At 46.5% G+C, this 21,556-nt stretch overlaps 1 protein-coding gene across 5 annotated transcripts; it reads right to left on the reverse strand.

The window, feature by feature from the left end:
- Positions 1-504: 504 nt before the first annotated feature.
- Positions 505-21,156, reverse strand: LOC108700431 (transcriptional repressor p66-beta). Of its 5 annotated transcripts, XM_018233607.2 has the most exons (11): positions 21,004-21,156; positions 14,022-14,351; positions 9,574-9,703; positions 9,167-9,298; positions 8,814-8,945; positions 8,377-8,544; positions 7,985-8,291; positions 7,668-7,870; positions 6,985-7,089; positions 6,786-6,900; positions 505-6,671 (listed from the first exon to the last, which is right to left on the reverse strand). In XM_018233607.2, exons 1-11 carry the CDS (start codon positions 21,138-21,140, stop codon positions 6,538-6,540), a joined length of 1,893 nt encoding a protein of 630 aa, XP_018089096.1. In that variant the 5' UTR covers positions 21,141-21,156; the 3' UTR covers positions 505-6,537. The 5 variants fall into 5 exon arrangements, with proteins under 5 accessions (XP_018089096.1, XP_041430533.1, XP_041430536.1 ...); XM_041574599.1 differs by having other exon boundaries at positions 505-6,900; XM_041574602.1 differs by lacking the exon at positions 21,004-21,156 and adding an exon at positions 20,706-20,724 and having other exon boundaries at positions 505-6,900.
- Positions 21,157-21,556: the final 400 nt, after the last annotated feature.

The following is a 21,556-nucleotide window of genomic DNA, read 5'->3' on the forward strand; positions in this document are numbered from 1 at the left end:
AACTAAGCTGGTAAAGGGAAAATCTTAGCTATGAGGAAAGACTGGCCAAATTGGGGATGTTCACACTGGAGAATGTTCATCTGACTATGTACAAAAAAAATGGAAAACTTTGATCACACTAAAATCACATTCTAATATATTTTTCAGTGTTTCTGAAAAATCTGATTTTTTTTCTATACATTCTAATTTTAAGCCGGAGTGAATATTGAAAATTCACCTCCCATTCACTTCTGCAGAGGACGACAGCTTTTAGCGGCCACATTTTTAAAAGTCTTTTTCAACTGATATTATCCGCTCTGTAATCTTGAATGTCATTTTATCTTTGCGTCTATGGTCTGTACGGGCAGTGTTTAAATGTACAGTGCTGAGTAAACTGGATAAAATCTGGCTTTGTGCCCACTGGAAAGATCTAGAGGTGAATTAGGGGTACAGAGAGTATGGGGCTCATTTCGTTGGAAGACCCCAGTGAGTCCATAGCGCTTAAATAAATCCCACAGCCAAATAAAAAGTTATAAACCGTTCTTTTCTTTATTAAACGGAGTTCGCGAGTGATAAATATTACAAAGGTTTTTTTCTTTTTTTAAATCATTTCTCCAAAAAAATGTCTTATTTCACTTATTGAGGCTATCGGCCACTGCTGGTGAGTTTGTGGAAAATAACCTCTTTCACCTAAATTCATGAACAAGATTTTGGAGCTCCGAATTTATAGGGGGGGGGGACACAATTAAAATCTGTGCAAGAGGCAGCGTCACACAGGAAGCAATAGGAATGGCAGTACAAGTCAGACACGTAAAGGTGAGCTGATGAACTGTTTCACTTTGTGCAACTCACCTTTCTAGGTGGCTACATTAATGCAAATCAATGAACCGTTTTCCTTCCAAATAAACCTTGCTAAACAAAATCTTAACTCACTTCCAGAACTCAATGAACTGTTTCACTCTAAGCAAGTGAGCTTTCTGGTTGGACACGTTAAGGTGAATCACTGAACTGTTTCTCTTCCAAATCTTTCTGAAAAAATCCAGTAATTCGGTTCCAATATTCAATTAATTGTTTCACTCTAAGCAAGTTAGTTTTCTGGGTGGACATGTTAAGGTGAATCACTGAACTGTTTTTCTTTCAAATATTTCTGAACAAAACCAGTAATTCACTTCCAATAGTCAATAAATTGTTTCACTCTAAGCAAGTGAGCTTTCTGGTTGGACACGTTAAGGTGAATCACTAAACTGTTTCTCTTTCAAATCTTTCTGAACAAAATTAGTAATTCACTTCCAATATTCAATTAATTCTTTCACTCTAAGCAAGTGAGTTTTCTGGTTGGACAAATTAAGGTGAATCACTGAACTGTTTCTCTTTCAAATCTTTCACAACAAAATTAGTAATTCACTTCCAATATTCAATTAATTCTTTCACTCTAAGCAAGTGAGCTTTCTGGTTGGACACATTAAGGTGAATCACTGAACTGTTTCTCTTTCAAATCTTTCACAACAAAATTAGTAATTCACTTCCAATATTCAATGAATTGTTTCACTCTAAGCAAGTGAGCTTTCTGGTTGGACGTGTTAAGGTGAATCACTGAACTGTTTCTCTTTCAAAACTTTCTGAAAGAAACCAGTAATTCACTTCCAATATTCAATAAATTGTTTCACTCTTAGCAAGTGAGCTTTCTGGTTGGACACATTAAGGTGAATTACTGAACTGTTTCTCTTTCAAATCTTTCTGAACAAAATCAGTAATTCACTTCCAATATTCAATTCATTCTTTCACTCTAAGCAAGTGAGCTTTCTGGTTGGACACATTAAGGTGAATCACTGAACTGTTTCTCTTTCAAATCTTTCACAACAAAATTAGTAATTCACTTCCAATATTCAATAAATTGTTTCACTCTAAGCAAGTGAGCTTTCTGGTTGGACACGTTAAGATGAATAACTGAACTGTTTCTCTTTCAAATCTTTCTGAACAAAATCAGTAATTCACTTCTAATAATCAAAAAATTGTTTCACTCTAAGCAAGTGAGCTTTCTGGTTGGACACGTTAAGTTGAATCACTGAACTGTTTCTCTTTCAAATCTTTCTGAACAAAATCAGTAATTCAGTTCCAATATTTGATAAATTGTTTCACTTTAAGCAAGTGAGCTTTCTGGTTGGACACATTAAGGTGAATTACTGAACTGTTTCTCTTTCAAATCTTTCTGAACAAAATTAGTAATTCACTTCCAATATTCAATGAATTGTTTCACTCTAAGCTAGTGAGCTTTCTGGTTGGACATGTTAAGGTGAATCACTGAACTGTTTTTCTTCCAAATACATCTTCCTAAACAAAACCATTCAGTATTCATCAGTTTCAGTATTTAATTAATGGTTTCACTTTGAACTGAACTTTCTAGTTGGACATATTAAGGTGAATCAATGAACTGTATTTATTTGGAATACATTATGCTAAACAAATCATAAATTCAGTTCCAGCATTGAATGAATCATTTCACTTTGAGCGAGTGAACTTTCTAATCGGGACACATTAAGGCAAATCAATGAACTGTTTCTCTTCCAAATACAGTACATCTTGCTAAACAAAACCATTAATTCAGTCCCAGTATTCAATGAACTGTTTCACTTAAGTGAACTTTATATTTGAACACATTAGGGCGAATTAATAAACGGTTTCTCTTCCAAATATATCTAGCGAAACAAAACCATTAATTCAGTTCTAGTATTCAATGAACTGTTTCACTTTGAGTAAGTGAACTCTCTAGTTGGAAATGTTAAGGCGAATCAAAAGATTTCTCAACAGAAAATTTCCTTCAAAAAGATAATTTCACTCTCAGTATTAAGGTACTATAATAATTTTTAAAATACAAATGTAAATATCTGTCCCCGACACTTTCTATTAAGTCAGACGCTGCCTTTTGCACATTTTTTTTTAAGTGCACACAAGCTACAATATACAGTGACAAAGTTGCACACTATTGAACTGTGGTCAGTGTGGGTTCAATTGACCTTTTTTTTGCTTTTTGTATTTTTTATACAATTTACAATGTTTTCTTCCATTTTTTTTCTGTCGTTTATTTTAACTTTAGTTGTCCAGAAATAGCTTTATATACAGAGAGAAAATAAAGAGCCACTGGCATGGAAACAGAAGCGAAATTAGCACGTTACGGCTGCAGATAAAGATTTTGCCTTTCGTAGAAACAAATGAAAATCTCAAGGTACCTTCCCTCGCCACTAAAATACAACAGTTCAGTGGAGAGTTAATGGAAGGGAGAATAAAGTCATTGCATAAGAGAGTGGGGTATGGGACGCTGGATATCATTGCAGCACCGTAATCTAGCAATATTGGGGCTGCTGTTACTTACCTACAAGAATGTGTGTTGTGTGTACAATAACGTGTCAACAGGAAGGAAAATACTGTGTGGTCTCCTTGGGTGAAAACATTTGAGACAAGAGAAATACTGAGCTTGATCCTTGGGTGATCGATCCTGGAAGGGAAATACTGAGCTGCTTCCTTGGGATAGAGGATTGAAAGGGAAAAACTGAGCTGGAGTCTTGGGTAATAGAACTTGGAAGGTAAATACTGAGTTGCTTCCTTGAGAGGATTGAAATGGATATACTGTGGTGGATCCTTGGGTGATAGATCCTGGAAGGGAAATACTGAGCTGGATCCTTGGGTGGGTAGAACCTGAACAAGGAAATACTGAGCTTGATCCTTGGGTGATAGATCTTGGTAGGGAAATACTGAGCTGCTTTGCTTGGGATAAAGGATTGAAAGGGAAATACTGAGCTGGATCCTTGGGTGATAGATCTTGGTAGGGAAATACTGAGGTGCTTTCTTGGGTGGGTAGAACCTGAAGGGGAAATACTGAGCTGGATCATTGGGGTAGAACCTGGAAGGGAAATATGGAGCTGGATCCTTGGAGGGAGGGGTAGAACTTGGAAGGGAAATACTGAGCTGGATCCTTGGGTGGGTAAAACCTGAAGGGAAATACTGAGCTGGATCCTTGGGGGTAGAACTTGGAAGGGAAATACTGAGCTCCTTCCTTGGGAGGAAGTAAATGAAGGGAAATACTGAGCTCCTTCTTTGGGAGGAAGAAAATGAAGGGAAATAATGAGCTCCTTCTTTGGGAGAGGTTTGGAAGGGAAATACTGAACTTTGTCCATGGATGACAGGAGGATTAGAAGGGAAAAACTGAGCTTCAATTAGGGAATTGGAGGGAAATACTAAGGCTTGTCTGTAGATAAAAAGTGAAAGTAAAATCTTGAGCTTCATCCATGGACGAAAAAATGTTTAAAAATGACAGAGCTGATTACTCGGCTGATAGGACTGAATGGGAAACAATGATGTATCGTTGGGTAAGTGAATTGGAAGGAACATCTTGAACTTCATCCTTGCGTTAGAAAGTTGGAAGAGATATACTCAGTTGCTTATTTAAGAGTGAGAAATTTGGAAGGGAATCCCTATGCCGCTACCCTGTAAAGGGGGGGGGGGGACATTTGGAAGGGAAACTGAGCCAATTCCTTGTGAAAGGGGGACAAATGTGTAAGGGAAAGACTGAGCTGATCATTTGAAGCGAGAGACCTGGAAGGAAAATACTGAGCTGCCTCAATACTCTCTCCCACAAAAGACAAAAAGTGCAAATTGTTCTGTAACATTCCACTCCCCAATTTGAGGGTCACTTTGAAGAAAAGACCAACTCAGCCCATGACACCCAGGATGAGAACCCCCATCTCATTGGATCCAAGGACCACGAGGCATGTAGAAAGTCACCTTGGTTTGGTGGGTGGACTGGGAGGCACCAATGGTTATTGGCAGGGGATGATTTGTTGGTCAACAGGAGGGGGGCTGCACAATCTTTGCCTCTTCTCTAAACCCCACCTTGCAGCACTCGTCAACCTTTAAACTACTCGCCCTTGAATATTCTACTCCACTAAGTGTTGCAAAACAACATCATTCCTTGGGGACCCATTAAGGTCGCTCCACCTTCCCAAATATCCCAACGCTCTCAAGCCGTAACTTGTCTTCAACGAAACGCTGTTTGGAAGGAATTTTTGCCTCTCACAGCATTTTTTTCTGCTTAAACACAAGTTGTAAAGCCCTTCTGGGTCATTAAAACGAGGGATGCGGCAGATCGGTGAGATCGTTCATCGGAACATTCCTGCAGTTCCCGGTTCTACCGTATCTCGCCAGTGTTGCCGGGGCCTGTATAATTGCATAGAGTGCAATAGAACCGCTGAACTGCTGTACGAAATGGAAAGAATTCTCAAAGAATCGCCTTATTTTAACAATCAGAACGTTTTCTACAACTTTGTTTTAAAGGGTAACTACCCCTTCAAATCATTTACTGCACTTAAGACCTCAACCTGAATCCATGATAAAGTCAATATTTAACCTGTGGAACATATACACGCTGGTACTTTTTGTTTTTCCACAGTAAGTAGCTCAGGGGCCGGTTTGGATTCAGGACACTGGCCAGCCTGGAGTCGAACACTGATTCGTTTCAAGGGTTAGCTTTTGGTCATGTGACCACTCCGTAATGAAAGGGCTAAGTGCTTGTTGGACTCTTGTTGTCCATCTTGAAATACAACTGGGGAATATTTAACCTGTGCGTTTCCCCGAGGCACAGTGCAGACATGAAAGTGATGGCACTCGGATAAGGGAGCGGCGACCCCTAACAGCCCCAGCAATGGTTCCTGGCAATGATAAAAGCCCTCCATGGCTTCCGTCAGACCCCACACCCCTTGACACATGACCAGACCCCAAGCTGGTATTTTGTGCCTGAAGAAGTTGTACGTTATGAAGTGAATCGTTTTTCAGGGTGAAACCATTTGCCAGGCCGGGTTCTTCCCCCTCCTCAAGTCTCATAGGTCCGTAGTGCAAATAAAGATGATGGCGGTGGGCGATACACCTCCTTAATGATTAACCACGAATAACGACATCATCCTGCGCCTGCAAAGAGGAGGAGGCGGCAGTATTGGGGAGCAGTAAACGTGGGGGCACCACAAAGAGCTTCCAGGCTTCTCTTTAACGGAAATCGCAACTCTGCACTGCAGAGACACCAGTCTGCACCGCTGGACAGCCATCTTGGATTTTCTCAAATCCATAAAAAAATACTCACCTCTAGTCCCTGCCCTTCACCTGACAGTCGCTTAACTGCCACCAACATCTCCCAAGAGGCCGTTCCAATCCATCGACACATTGTGTCAGCGGCCATTGAGGGGTGGCAGATAATTTGAGACTTTTTTGTTTTGTATAAACACCCACACGCCACCCCCGGCCCACAGTCACGTTCAGCATAAGCAGAAAGAAAGGGGAAGTAAAACATCAGAGAAAGTTTGTGTCACCGCCAAAAAACAAAAATCAAGATTAAAAAAAAGACTAAAATGAATGAAGCCAGTCAGAGGGGGTAAAAGCACAAACATGGATCCTTAATGCGCTGCTTGGGGGAGAGGCCAGGGTTACTGTGTGGCTGGAGCTGGTTAAATCCAATTTCCGGGTCACGCCATGGAGAAGTCTCTGCAGGGGGGGGGGGGTCGGTGCATAGAGGGGCTATTTCTGACCACTGATGGGCTGCGATATGGAACGTGGGGGGATCATGTCCAGAAGGTATTCGCGTTGTCGATCGGCCAGGCTGGTGGATTTGTGGCCCCCCATTCCAGCGTTCAGATACGCAATGTTCACTCCTGCAAGTGAGAAGCAATTACAATAATAATCTGATTGTGCCCATGGTGGAAGCATCACAATTACACGACAATACAAGGGCCCAATCAGCACTTCTCTGGGCCCAGTCCCCTCACCTGGCATGGCCAGTAACCCGCCGGCAACAGGAAGCTGCGGTGCCTGAGCGAAGTTAGAGAGCATGGCCCTGGCGTTGGTGAGACCTCGCTGCAGCGAATTGTGTGACTGTGTGGCCTGGAACAGAAACAAGAAGGAAATTAAAATCAAGTCTGAACCCCATGAGCCTCCTGACATGTTCTACAAGCGTCTGTATCATACCTGCCGCAGGCTGTGATGCCTTATCATGTTGTCCTGCTTGGAGGAAAGAGTGGGTGGGGTGCCAGGCGATAAGGACGCCTGGTGCTGTAATCTCTGCTCAATCTCCTGCAAATCAAAAAGGAACATTCTTGAAGGCTGGGCTAATGCCACCCCAGAAGCAAAGACGTAGGACGAGAGCTGGTGGGAGGGTTGGCACTCGGCCTGAGAGCAGCACAGACTCATGTTATGCTTGGTACCAACATATGGCACCGCAGAAACTCTGCTTAACATCTCATTTATCCACTGTGCACCCCAGGGACACAACATCTCCATTCTGCTCCACCCCAACCAGTCCATCCCTGTAGCTCAATTCTACTCAATCTCCTTCCCAGTAACCTGCTGCCACTGCACTCACTTCCCTGCACCTCACTTGTACTCCACTTACTTCCCCGCACCTCACTTGTACTCCACTCACTTCCCTGCACCTCACTTGTACTCCACTCACTTCCCTGCACCTCATTTGTACTCCACTTACTTCCCTGCACCCCGCTTGTACTCCACTCACTTCCCTGCACCTCACTTGTACTTCACTCACTTCCCTGCACCTCACTTGTACTCCACTTCCCTCCTTGCTTTACTCGAAGTCCTTTTATAATGCACACTCAAATCCCCACTTCTCCCCCCAGTAAAGTTGGGGTACACACCTGTTCCTGCTGGAGGGCTTTGACAAAGGCATTCTTGAGCCGATTGGTGTGCTCGGCCTTCAGTGCTTTCTTCTGATTGGACGTCATGCATTGCTCACACAGGACCCTCCCGCTCTTCTCCCGTTTCCAGTGAGGAGTGAAGTCTGTTCTGCACTGAGCGCAGGTGAATGGATCCATGTGCAGGAGGGAGGAGCAGCCTTTCACTGTATGGCGGGGGGGGGCATAAAAACAGAAAGTATTAGTATCGGGGGCCCAGCGTGGCATATACATCCCCCCAGTCTCTGCGCCCCCAGTCTCTGCGCCCCCATGTGTCTGACCTTGACTGTCTATGACGCTCTGCACCACCTCCTCCAGTCCCACCATGTAGATGAATTCGCTATTGGCCGCACTGGGCAGGAAGTTGAGTAGAGGAGCCGGGGGCTTCGGGGGCGGGATCTCTAGGAGGGTCTTCTCAAGCTGCTTGCGGAGGGCGAGTTTAGCAGCCGCCTGTGAACTTACAGGGTCCGTCATGGCACTTGGGCTGGGAAGTGGGGACGACACGCGGTTGACGGGAGGCATGTGGGAGCCGAGGTTCATGTAGATGGAGGAGGAGGCGGAGCGCTGGCATTGGATTGTAGAGCTGGTCTGTAGGGGCAACACAAGAGGAGACTCGTGAGCACTTGGGCTGCACAATAAACTGGAATAACTCCAGAGGCAACGTGGTCCTTACCTGCGGGTAGCTGATGGGTTGGATTATGCTCGGGGTGCTGTTGCGGATCAGGTTGGCTTTGGGGGGCACACACTGGCCCGGCATCTGAGAAGGGTTGGGGGCAATGACCCTCTGGGACAGTAACATGTGAGGGTGCACCGAGTTGGCCGTTCTAATGACACTGTGACTCTGAAATAACAGACAAATATGAAAATGAAGTCATGGAACTAATGAAGTAGAGCTCAGGTGAGGACCCTCAAACACCATCACATGGTTATAGTGTAGGGTTGAGAGGGGCATGAGATGCCACCCGGCTACCAAACAAACGGTTATAAGGTTCCATTGTGGTGTCACCCCAAGAGCAGCAGAGAAACAAATACATGTAGTTCTCCTGGCCGGCCACTAGGTGCCACTCTCACTACTCAATGGCCGCCTCGGGGGCGAGATCTGACCCTCACCTGTGCGCTCCGCATATTCTGGGCATCCAGACCTGGTAGCCCCGGCCGGGAGGGCATTTTGGACAGGCCAGGTTGGCCCACGTGGGCAGGCGATGGCTGAACAATGGTAGCAGCGTTTTGGACCACTGGATTCTGGTGCAGGAAATAAAGAGGGTCACTGAAAGGGGCCACAGCATAGGGGTCCAACCACCCTTTAATTCTCTCAGCCAATGAAGCACCCCAAATAAACACAGGCGATTAACCTCCCCAATACCTCAACCCAAATATCTGCAAACGGCTGCTCCTCTATATCCCAGTCCAACACCCCAGGACCTGCCGCAATTCCCCCATTCCACAGGCAGGGGGCGCTGTACCTTCTGCAGGACGTTCTCCTTCTGGAGTTGACTCTGTCGGAGCTTCTTCAGCAGAACCAGCCGGGCCTCCTCCAGTCTCAGCTCATCCCTCAGCTCCTTGATCAGCTTCTGACGCTCCTCCATATTCTTCCCCTGGAGACGGGGACACATGTGAGTGGGGGGGGGGGTGAGAACTAGGGGCCCCTGTCTCTGGCCTATTAGAGGGGTGTGAGGTGAGACTATTGTGACCCCAGAAATGCAAGAAAGTATCCCCAGACCCTACTTAGGTACTGACTGGTGAAGCACACACACATAGGAAACTCATGAAATTCAAGGAATATTCACTTGAAGATAAGCTCCGCCCCTTCCTGAAATGCCCCCCCCCCCAATGCAAAGAAGAAAGCAGGGGACCCCCAGGTGTCACTTACCTTAAACATATCTAGGTTGGCCACCTTGATCCTTTCTTCTAATCGGGAGGCAGAGCGGGGGCTGGAGGCCTCGTTGTCCGACAACACAATGATATCTGGAGACGGGGTGAGCCCCCCTCGATCCTGCTCACTGGAGCAAAGGAAGAAGAGACGTGATGACTGGGTCCCTAGAGTGGGGGGAACCTCCTGAACCCCTGTCTATATTATTCACAGGGGCATCACAGTCATTAGTGAGCTCAATCCCATTGGATTTGATTAGCAATGGCAGCTCCCGCACACACTACTCACCCTATGTACAACAGGCTGGTTAAAGGGACATTAAAGGGATGCTGTCATAGGAAACAAATTTTTTTCAAAACACATCAGTTAATAGTGCTGCTCCAGCAGAATTCTGCACTGAAATCCATTTCTCAAAAGAGCAAACTGATTTTTTTATATTCAATTTTGAAATCTGACATGGGACTAGACATTTTGTCAATTTCCCAGCTGCCCCCAGTCATGTGACTTGTGCTCTGATAAACTTCAGTCACTCTTTACTGCTGTACTGCAAGTTGGACTGATATCACCCCCTCCCTTCCCCCCCCCAGCAGCCTAACAACAGAACAATGGGAAGGTAACCAGATAGCAGCTCCCTAACACAAGATAACAGCTGCCTGGTAGATCTAAGAACAGCACTCAATAGTAAAAATCCAGGTCCCACTGAGACACATTCAGTTACATTGAGTAGGAGAAACAACAGGCTGCCAGAAAGCAGTTCCATCCTAAAGTGCTGGCTCTTTCTGAAATCACATGACCAGGCAAAATGAGCTGAGATGCACCTACACACCAATATTACAACTAAATACACTTGCTGCTTCAGGAATGACATTTTATATTGTACAGTGAATTACAGTCATATGAAAAAGTTTGGGAACCCCTCTTAATTCTTTGGAGTTTTGTTTCTCATTGGCTGAGCTTTCAAAGTAGCAACTTCTCTTTCATATATAACTTGCCTTATGGAAACAGTAGTATTTCAGCAGTGACATCAAGTTTATTGGATTAACAGAAAATTTTAGACAAGTGCATAAATTTGGAAACTCCAACAGAGATATTCCATCAATACTTAGTTACAAATGTAACGGCCTCTAGACGCCTCCTATAGCCTTTGATGAGTGTCTGGATTGTGGATGTGGCTATTTGTGACCATTGGTCCATACAAAATCTCTCCAGTTCAGTTAAATGTGATGGCTGCCGAGCATGGACAGTCTGCTTCAAATCATCCCATAGATTTTCCATGATATTCAAGTGGGGGGACTCCAGAATATTGTACTTGTCCCTCTGCATAAATGTCTTTGTAGATTTCCAAGTGAGTTTAGGGTCATTGTCTTGTTGGAATATCCGACCCCTGCAGCGGAACTTCAACTTTGTGACTGATGCTTGAACATTATCCTGAAGGATTTGTTCATATTGGGTTGAATTCATCTGATCCTGGACTTTAACAAGTAGTCCCTGAACTAGCCACACAGCCCCTGAACTAGCCACACACCCCCTGAACTAGCCACACAGCCCCTGAACTAGCCACACAGCCCCTGAACTAGTCACACAGCCCCTGAACTAGCCACACAGCCCCTGAACTAGTCACACAGCCCCTGAACTAGCCACACAGCCCCTGAACTAGCCACACAGCCCCTGAACTAGCCACACAGCCCCTGAACTAGCCACACAGTCCCTGAACTAGCCACACAGCCCCACAGCATGATGGGACCTCCACCAAATGTGACAGTCGGTAGCGGGTGTTTTTCTTGGAATGTCGTGTTCTTCTTCCGCCATGTAAATCGCTTTTTGTTATGAGCAAATAACTCCATTTCTGTCTCATCAGTCCAACGCACTTTTCCACAATTTTTCTTGGCCTGTCAGACCTGGGTTTTACAGCAACTGTGCCTGTGGCCTTCCATTTCCTCATTCCATTCCTTACAGTTGGAACTGACAGTTTAATAAACCTCTGAGATGCTTTTTGTAGCCTTCCCCTAAACCCTGATACTGAACAATCTTTGTTTTCAGATCTTTTGAGAGTTGCTTTGAGGATCCCATGCTGTCACTCTTCAGAGGAGAGTCAAACAGAAGCACAACTTGCAATTGGTCTCCTTTAATACCTTTTCTCATGATCGGACACACCTGCCTATGAAGTTCAAGGCTTAACCAGCTAATCCAACCAATTTGTTGTTGCCAGTAATCAGTACTGAGCAGTTACATGCATTCAAATTAGCAAAATTACAAGGGTACCCACATTTTTGCACAGCCAGTTTTTAATTCCATACAACTGAATACTGCTTCACTAAAAATCCTTGTTCAGAAAACCCCCCAGTACTCAGATGTTCCTGGGAAATGAAAGACATACCACTGTTATGTTTTATGTTGAAAGTGAAGTCAATGATTATGCAGGCTGAGAGGGGTTCCCAAACTTTTTCATATGACTGTAAGTGCAGTGTAAACAGTGTAATTTAGAAATAAAAAGGACACCATAAAAATCATGACAGAATCCCTTTAAGCACAGAGAGCCCCCCACAGACCCAATTAATAGCAACTGTCTCTAGAATCTCTAGTCCGGGGCTACTGGGCTCCCCTCACACACACACAGTAGCCACAGTCTGACGTCTGTCTCTCTCTTTCTCGCACCGAGTGACGTCTCTCTCACCAGCGCCAATGTCTGAGAGGCCACTCCGTGCCAAACAATCGTCTCACCGCCAGATGGGCTGGTTCCTCCTTCTGCGGAGGCGCTAAAGAAACAACGAGTCCCAGCAGGAACGGCACAGAACAGGGGGAGGGACGAAGCATGAGCCAAGCTCTTTGTGCCGCTAATTAACTGGAGACATGTGAGAAGAACTGCAAAATGGCACGGAGAAAGAGGCACAATTGTCATGGCATCAGATGGTGGACAAAACCAGCACCCCCAAAATGTAGGGGACTGTTCCTGCTGAATTGTGCTTAGTACAGGGAATACCTATGTACCATAGTTTTATGGGATCTCTCTGTACAGACTATGAGCAAACTTAGGGGCTGTTCCTGCTGAATTGTGCTTAGTACAGGGAATACCTATGCTGCCATAGTTTTATGGGATCTCTCTGTACAGACTATGAGCAAACTTAGGGGACTGTTCCTGCTGAATTGTGCTTAGTACAGGGAATACCTATGTACCATAGTTTTATGGGATCTCTCTGTACAGACTATGAGCAAACTTAGGGGACTGTTCCTGCTGAATTGTGCTTAGTACAGGGAATACCTATGTACCATAGTTTTATGGGATCTCTCTGTACAGACTATGAGCAAACTTAGGGACTGTTCCTGCTGAATTGTGCTTAGTACAGGGAATACCTATGTACCATAGTTTTATGGGATCTCTCTGTACAGACTATGAGCAAACTTAGGGACTGTTCCTGCTGAATTGTGCTTAGTACAGGGAATACCTATGCTGCCATAGTTTTATGGGATCTCTCTGTACAGACTATGAGCAAACTTAGGGACTGTTCCTGCTGAATTGTGCTTAGTACAGGGAATACCTATGCTGCCATAGTTTTATGGGATCTCTCTGTACAGACTATGAGCAAACTTAGGGACTGTTCCTGCTGAATTGTGCTTAGTACAGGGAATACCTATACTGCCATAGTTTTATAGTATCTATCTGCAACATCAGTTACATAATTATTAGGGATGCATCGAATCCAGGATTCGGTTCGAGATTCGGACTTTTTCAGCAGGATTCAGATTTGGCCAAATCCTTGTGCCTGGCCGAACCGAATCCTAATTTGCATATGTAAATTAGGGGCGCGTAGGGAAATCACATGACTTTTCGTCACAAAAGAAGATTTTTTTCCACTTTTTCCTTTCCTTCCCATAATTTACATAAGCAAATTAGGGTTCAAATTCGGCCAAATCTTTCACAAACGATTCGGCCCAATCCCAAATAGTGCATTCATTGCATCCCTAATAATTATAAAGCACTCATGTGTTTATTTTTACACTCGATACCCCACCCTCCTGTCTGTAATGAGCTGAGTTTGTATAAACTGCAATGAGCTCTGTATAAACAAATCCACCCTTTTGCAGTGACTGTGATTAGCTTAGACATAACATAACCCATTATGCAGGGAGTTTATCTGATGAACTGCTCTGTCTCCTCCCTCCATTGATTACAGTAACCAGGAAGTGGATACTACGGGCCTCCTCTAGGTTCATAAGACGTGTGGGAAGAATCAGCTGATCACGGCGCCACCTGCAGGCAACTCCGAGTAGCTCACACTATGAGTCTCAGACTGGTTTATGTGATTGTGGAGCTCGGCCTCATCTGGATAATAAATTCTGTAGTGCACAGTGGGAGTGTTTTTAATAACAAAAAGTAATGGGATTACGTATAAGACTTATGGGATCTCATGAGCACTTCACTGGTGGTCCCCAAACAATGTCACTCTCACCTTCGCCTGGAGCTCATATCTACTGGCTCCTCATGAATGTTCTCCTTGCCGTGCCTTCCCATTGTCCGACCATCCCCATGAGGCCGCAAGCTGCCATTCAGCTTCTCCTCATACATTTTCAGCCCGTCCTGTTTAGCCGGATGTTCATTGGGCAACTCAAGGCCTGGAAGGTCTTTCCTCTTTAGGAGGGCCAGCATCTTGAGCCTCTCCATGGCCTCGTGTCCCTCCATCTTCAGCTGCTTGGCCAGGACATCCTCTCGCTCATCAGGCTGCTCCAGACCCCTCTTCAGGAGGTTGAGTCGTAGGGAGTCTTCTGTCACTCTGTCCATCCTTAAAATGAATAATTCCAACATTAGTCATAGACATTGATTGTAAGGTCAACTAGCAAAAATGGTTGATGTCATCTGAAAATGGTGATGTCATCAGCTGGGGGTTATTAACAATGCACCGCTCACCTTCTGACTACTAAAATGTCTGGTGGGAACTGTGTCCCTAAGGTCCCTCTCCTCATTCCCATCTCCCTCTTGTATCGCTGCCTCTGCTGACTCTACGCACATGAACCATCAGCCTCTACTCAATGTATTACTGCCTGCCAGTGAGTTACTCCTCTCACATGAACCTTCACGCTCTACTCAATGTATTATTGCCTGCCAGTGAGTTACTCCTCCATGAATCTTCAGCCTCTACTCAATGTATTGCTGCCTGCCAGTGAGTTACTCCTCTCACATGAACCTTCAGCCTCTACTCAATGTATTACTGTCTGCCAGTGAGTTACTCCTCTCACATAAACCTTCCTCCTCTACTCAATGTATTGCTGCCTGCCAGTGAGTTACTCCTCTCACATGAACTTTCACGCTCTAGTCAATGTATTGCTGCCTGCCAGTGAGTTACTCCTCTCACATGAACCTTCACGCTCTACTCAATGTATTACTGCCTGCCAGTGAGTTACTCCTCCATGAATCTTCAGCCTCTACTCAATGTATTGCTGCCTGCCAGTGAGTTACTCCTCTCACATGAACCTTCAGCCACTACTCAATGTATTGCTGCCTGCCAGTGAGTTACTCCTCTCACATGAACCTTCACTCTCTACTCAATGTATTGCTGCCTGCCAGTGAGTTACTCCTCTCACATGAACCTTCAGCCTCTACTCAATGTATTGCTGCCTGCCAGTGAGTTACTCCTCTCACATGAACCTTCAGCCTCTACTCAATGTATTGCTGCCTGCCAGTGAGTTACTCCTCTCACATGAACCTTCAGCCTCTACTCAATGTATTACTGCCTGCCAGTGAGTTACTCCTCTCACATGAACCTTCAGCCTCTACTCAATGTATTGCTGCCTGCCAGTGAGTTACTCCTCTCACACGACCCTTCAGCCTGTACTCAATGTTGGACTCATGTTGGAACCTCTCTGCATTGTACAACAGCCCAACAAAATTCCCAACTCAAACTTAGTGGTGGCAGAAGGGCCTATTGCCCTCTTTGACCTTGGTCTGCCCTGATTAATTCACTTTGCAAATTGGGTTTTTGCCCACGTGTAGCAGTTCTTATCCTGAGCCTCAACTTATTGTGCCTCAATACAAAACCTACTGCTACCCCTGCCTGAGCCTCAATAAAGCATATTTTGAACTGATTTGTCTGACATCTCCGGGCAATTTTTTCTGGTTTGTCCTCCACCTAGGTCCCTACCCTGAACATGATACCAGCCTCTCCTACATGTATTTCTGCCTGCCACTGACCTAGCTCATCTGAACCTCCAGCCTCTCTTTAATATTCCTGCCGACCAGAGAGTCCCCTCATCTGAACCTCCAGCATCTCTTTAATATTCCTGCCGACCAGAGAGTCCCCTCATCTGAACCTCCAGCATCTCTTTAATATTCCTGCCGACCAGAGAGTCCCCTCATCTGAACCTCCAGCATCTCTTTAATATTCCTGCCGACCAGAGAGTCCCCTCATCTGAACCTCCAGCATCTCTTTAATATTCCTGCCGACCAGAGAGTCCCCTCATCTGAACCTCCAGCATCTCTTTAATAAACCTGTCTGCCAGAGAGTCCCTCACCTGAACCTCCAGCTTCTCTTTAATATTCCTGCCGACAGAGTCCCCTCATCTGAACCTCCAGCCTCTCTTTAATATTCCTGCCGACAGAGTCCCCTCATCTGAACCTCCAGCTTCTCTTTAATATTCCTGCCCACCAGAGAGTCCCCTCACCTGAACTCCAGCCTCTCTTTAATATTCCTGCCGACCAGGGAGTCCCCTCATCTGAACCTCCAGCTTCTCTTTAATATTCCTGCCGATCAGAGAGTCCCCTCACCTGAACTCCAGCCTCTCTTTAATATTCCTGACGACCAGAGAGTCCCCTCATCTGAACCTCCAGCTTCTCTTTAATATTCCTGCCGACCAGAGTCCCCTCACCTGAACTCCAGCCTCTCTTTAATATTCCTGCTGACCAGAGTCCCCTCATCTGAACCTCCAGCCTCTGTTTAATTTTCCTACGGACCAGAGTCCCCTCATATGAACCTCCAGCTTCTCTTTAATATTCCTGCTGACCAGAGAGTCCCCTCATCTGAACTCCAGCCTCTAATATTCTTGCCTACCAGAGAGTCCCCTCATCTGAACTCCAGCCTCTCTTTAATATTCCTGCCTGCCAGAGAGTCCCCTCATCTGAACTCCAGCCTCTAATATTCCTGCCGACCAGAGAGTCCCCTCGTCTGAACCTCCAGCCTCAACTCAATATAATGTTGCGTAGCCTGAACCTCAGCCCCTCCCACCTGAACCATGTTATTTGTAATTCAGGGGTACCATCAGTGCACACTATTAGGGTACAGCTCAGATATAATGTAAGGTGGGGGCTCAGGCCAGGCTGCCCCTATAATTAAAGGACTGGGCTGGGATTATATGGAATGTCGGAGTATGAAGGGGAGGAGAGAACATTTGCATCTCTATAACCCCCAGCTGTTTGTCATATTGGAGTGAGTGCACTTGTGTAATGCTGTGAGGGGCAGGTGGGGGTACGGGGATATTATGGGTTAACCAGGAAGGGCCCCCAGAAGCCCAATACGGCAAGACAGATAAGGGCCCCGGGAGCCAGGGACAGAACACACTGTATGATAAGTCTCAGATACACAACATTTCCACCAAAACTGAAAATCCCCCAAATCAGATTGCAAGCTCTTCAGCACAAGACCTATTTTGGCCGTATGAACTATAGACGTACTGGTGCCTACAAGACCCCCAAAAATGCGAAGCTGAACCTTCTTGCCGACACATTTCTAACACAGGGGCACAAGGGCAGATAGAAAAACAGGCAGCAGCATCCGTGATAGGCACGACTAGCGGGCACGGGGGGAGCAGAGACGGAGCACGGGGAGCACAGAGAACTCTGCACACGCTGCAATAGATCCGTATGAGACTCTGTGACTCTGGCCCAGCGCTGCATCAGTTACCGGCTACACAACAGTCACAATCCCCCCCCAGCACCTGCCGCTCCCCCAAATAATGCCTGGGGGGGCTAGAAGCTGCAGTATTTACCTGCCATTTCATGACTTCTCTTCCGTGGGCCAAACGGACCAATAATCCCCCTCCTACTCCTCCTTTTCCCCCCAAACGGCCGGGGGAGGGGGAAGAAAAAGGGAAGAAGGGGGGTCACCCTCCCCCCCAGACCCTTCCGTCAGGTCTTGAATGACGCAGAGGCCTGGCCCTATAGAGACATGTGGGGGGGGGGGGGTGAGTGACTCCCATCAGCTGTTCAGCTCCATTCATAGAGAGAGGGGGGGGAGCAATTAGCTCAAATACTCATTTCTACTCCCCCCCCATAACAATAGAATCCCCTGCCCCCCCTCACATTCCTCAGGATACTCACACTGCCCCTGTGTCTGCCACGAGACTGGGGGGGGGGGATAGGAAAAAAAAGGAAGAAAGAAAGAGAGAGAGAGGGGGGGAGTGACGGGAGTGGGTGGGAGGGACAGACAGACACAGACAGACTGACACCCCCCGCGGGGAATTCCTGCCCCGACACTGGCATCAGCCAATCACCCCCCCCCCCGCTCACATGAAACAAAAGACACAAGGAAAAGGGAGACACTATTTACCCATAATTCATAGCGAGGGGCTCACAATCCAGTTACAGCAGCTTCCAACCCCCCCCCCCCCCGGGATTAGCTGTTTATTTATTTTCATTTGTGGATTGAGGTGTCGCCTGCCCCCCCCTCGCTGCCAAACTTTCTGTGACTCCCATTAGAGCCTCGTTGCACCGATGTAGCAGCAAATGACTGGGCAGCAGGGAGAACCGACAGTGAGGCAAGAGGAGCCCCTCCAATAGCAAAAGGGAAACAAATGCACCTCCCCCCATCTGAAATGCCCCCCCCAAAAAAAAATATTGATTCCAGACTGCATGGGGTTAATAGCGCCCTGAGGAGACTCCATGTCCATAAGTAGCACCGCCCCACTGTAACATACTGGCCCCCCCAACAGCTGGAAGCCAAATTGTCACCCCCAAAGTCTCCACTTGTGATCACTGAGCTCCACCCATTGCAATCTGTCTGCACCCCCATCTCTAAAGCTTTCTTCTGTTTTTATTCACTTCCCTGATCACTGACACCCCAAGTGCCACCGTCTCACATCTCCTTCTTCTTTATACTGACACTTAGTAATACAACCCCATTAAGCTCCTCCTCCTACTGCCATTAATTCACCTCCTCTCTGTCAGGCCCTTAGAAACACAATGTTGTACCCCCCCCCATATCTTCCTACCCCCTCACTGCCCATTATGTTTCTCATCAATAATTTGCCAGATTTTGCCTCCTTGTCCCTCTCAGCTCATTCCTTCCCACCATCTCCATCATCTCTTCCCATTAATCTCCATCACATTTGATCCCTTCCAGATCCTATGCAAAGTCTCCAGTCCCTTTGGAAGTTCCTCCATATTTCTATTGCGGAGCATCTTGCCCCATCTCCACAACTCCTGTAAATTCCCTCTCACCCCAACTCTCTTCATGTCCCCTCGTCCCTTCCTCAAGGAAATGGTCACATGAGCCTGGTGCTCAATATCAGAAGGTCCAGGAACCTCTCAGTCAATGGAGTGAAGAAGATATGGGCACACGAGGCATTCAAGTTGCACAGAGCTCACTGTTTGTTTTAAAGGAGAAGGAAAGTCTTCCACCACTTGGGGATACTAAATGTTAGACACCCCAAGTGATTGTATTGACTTAGCTGAAACCCCAGGCCGGTGCTCCTATCAGCAGAAAACTGCACTGCCCCGGGGTTATACCAGTGACACCACCAAAGTGATCCTCTTCCGGCTTCTTCTTTCTTCAAATTTCCGGGGGGAATCTCATGCGCAGTTGAATGAAATAGTGACTTTTTAGTTGAAGTTCAGTTTTTCACTCTAATGCTCATGCTCAGCCGGAAGAGGATCACTCAGTGGTGCTCACTGGTATAACCTCGGCTTCAGGTAAGTCAATACAATCACTTGGGGTGTCTAACATTTGGCAACCCCAAGTGCACCAAGCCTTTCCTTGAGCTCCCTGCAACTTGAATGCCTCGTGTGCCCATATCTTCTTCAGTTCCCTCATCCCTCCCCAACACTCTCCACATTCCTTTGCACCTTCCCAACTCTCTCACTCTTCCCACTCCATCTCCTTCCAGTCTCCATGTTCCACATCTTCTCATCCAACATTCATTTCCACCTTCCCTCGTCAACTCTTCAGCCACTTTCCCAAACCCCTTCCGCTCCACCTCCCTCTCCATCTTTTCACCCCCCCCCTCAGTCCTGTCTACACTCCTAATGCCTTTGTCCCGTGTCCGCTCCCATCCCAATCCATCCATCTCCATCATATGAGCTCCATTCCAGCTGATCTTTCTTGTGCCTCACACTAGTTCCCATCATCCTTCACCAACACCAACCTATTTCTGTCCATCTACCATAATTTCACACATCACATGCCCGGCCCCCCCTAACTGGCATCATGTTCGAGCTCTCCCCTCATTCCCAGACCCTGCAACTGCTCCGTCACCACCTCATCTCCAACTCCCCTCAAATCCATCACTTCTCTATATAGAAACATCTTCAATATCCACTGCCCTTAAACCCTTCCCTATCCTCCACTCCATTATCCCCATGTTATGGAGTCACCCTCCACTCAGCCTTCCCTAGAGCCACAATGTCAACCCAGATCTTCTCTACAACCCTCAATCCCTTCTATTTACACATATCCACTGCCCCAGCTCTATCATCTGTCCCTCATCCAACCAGTCTCGTGGATCTTCCCACCCCTCATTTATACCTCCTTAACTCCGCTCTTTCCATAACTTCCCAGAAGACTTGTCCCACTTCCCTAAACGACACCATTTTATAAATTCCACCATCTTCCCTATAAACACGTCAGATCTTGTTCTACTTCACTATTTATCCATCAACCCATTCCCTTCCCCCTCTATCATCCCCGGACTCCTCTCCATTATCCTTTCCTTTATCATCTCTCCCCTCCAATCCTCTCCCTCATCTCTGTTTCACCCACATCTCGTCTCCATCATCTTCTCCACACTCCCATTTTTATTCTACATTTTTTTAATTCTGATCATCCTCCTCCTCCTCCTTCATTTTATTTCTCCATCATCCCCTTTATTATCTGAGCAGCCTCCTCTCTCCCCAAATTATTCATCACCCCCAGTCCAACTTCCACATTTACCTTTATCAGTTTATCAGCCCTGATCTCCATCATCCCCCCAGCCCTTCATCTCCCAACTTGCCTCCATCATCTTCTCCATCATCCCCGCCCCTATTCTCTGGCCCCTCCCCCCGTTGGTCCCCAGGCCCCGCCCCTCACACAAGTCCAGCCGGGGCCTCACGAGTCGATAAATAAAAGGTGAAGACGATTTCCGACCCCTCAGTCCCCCTTTGGCCAACTCGATTGCCTAAGCCGAGAAAGCTGCCGCTAGAGGCCTCAGTGGATCCCCGCACTTGGGGCCTTGTATCCCCGGTCTCACCTGAGAGCAGCGCCCGTGTCTGAGTTCCGTCCAGCGCCTCTTACTGCGGCAGCACCGGCCACACACAAACAATGACTCTGATTGGGCGAGAGCCAAAGCCCGGGGACCCGCCCAACAGGCGCAAGCACGCAGTTCATTGGAGGCTCCTGGCGCGGAATTGGAGTATGAAGGTGGTTCTATGGCTTTAGCCAATAAAAGGCACACATAAGACCGGTGTTATTGTGATAGACGTGACAGCTGCCCAATCAAGGAGCAAGACGATTTTTTCGTGCCCTGCGGTTTCCATTAGTTGTATGAACAGACAGACAGCAGTACGGACCAATGGAAACACAGATGTTTCTGATGCGTGGGTGGGCGCATTGGGTTACCGGACAGACAGTGGCAGAATGACAGTGGTGGGCGGACTTATCGTGAAGTGACAGATACATTCACGAATAAACGGCTCCGATATCCTAAGCGACACTTGTCACTACCAATCAGGGAGTCGGTCACTTACAATAACATCAGTCCGTCCAATAGACAAATTACACTGTGATTCCCCTTCTGTTCCACT

The sequence above is a fragment of the Xenopus laevis genome, chromosome 8S (assembly GCF_017654675.1).
Source record: "Xenopus laevis strain J_2021 chromosome 8S, Xenopus_laevis_v10.1, whole genome shotgun sequence".
In the NCBI taxonomy this organism is placed as follows: Eukaryota; Metazoa; Chordata; class Amphibia; order Anura; family Pipidae; genus Xenopus; species Xenopus laevis.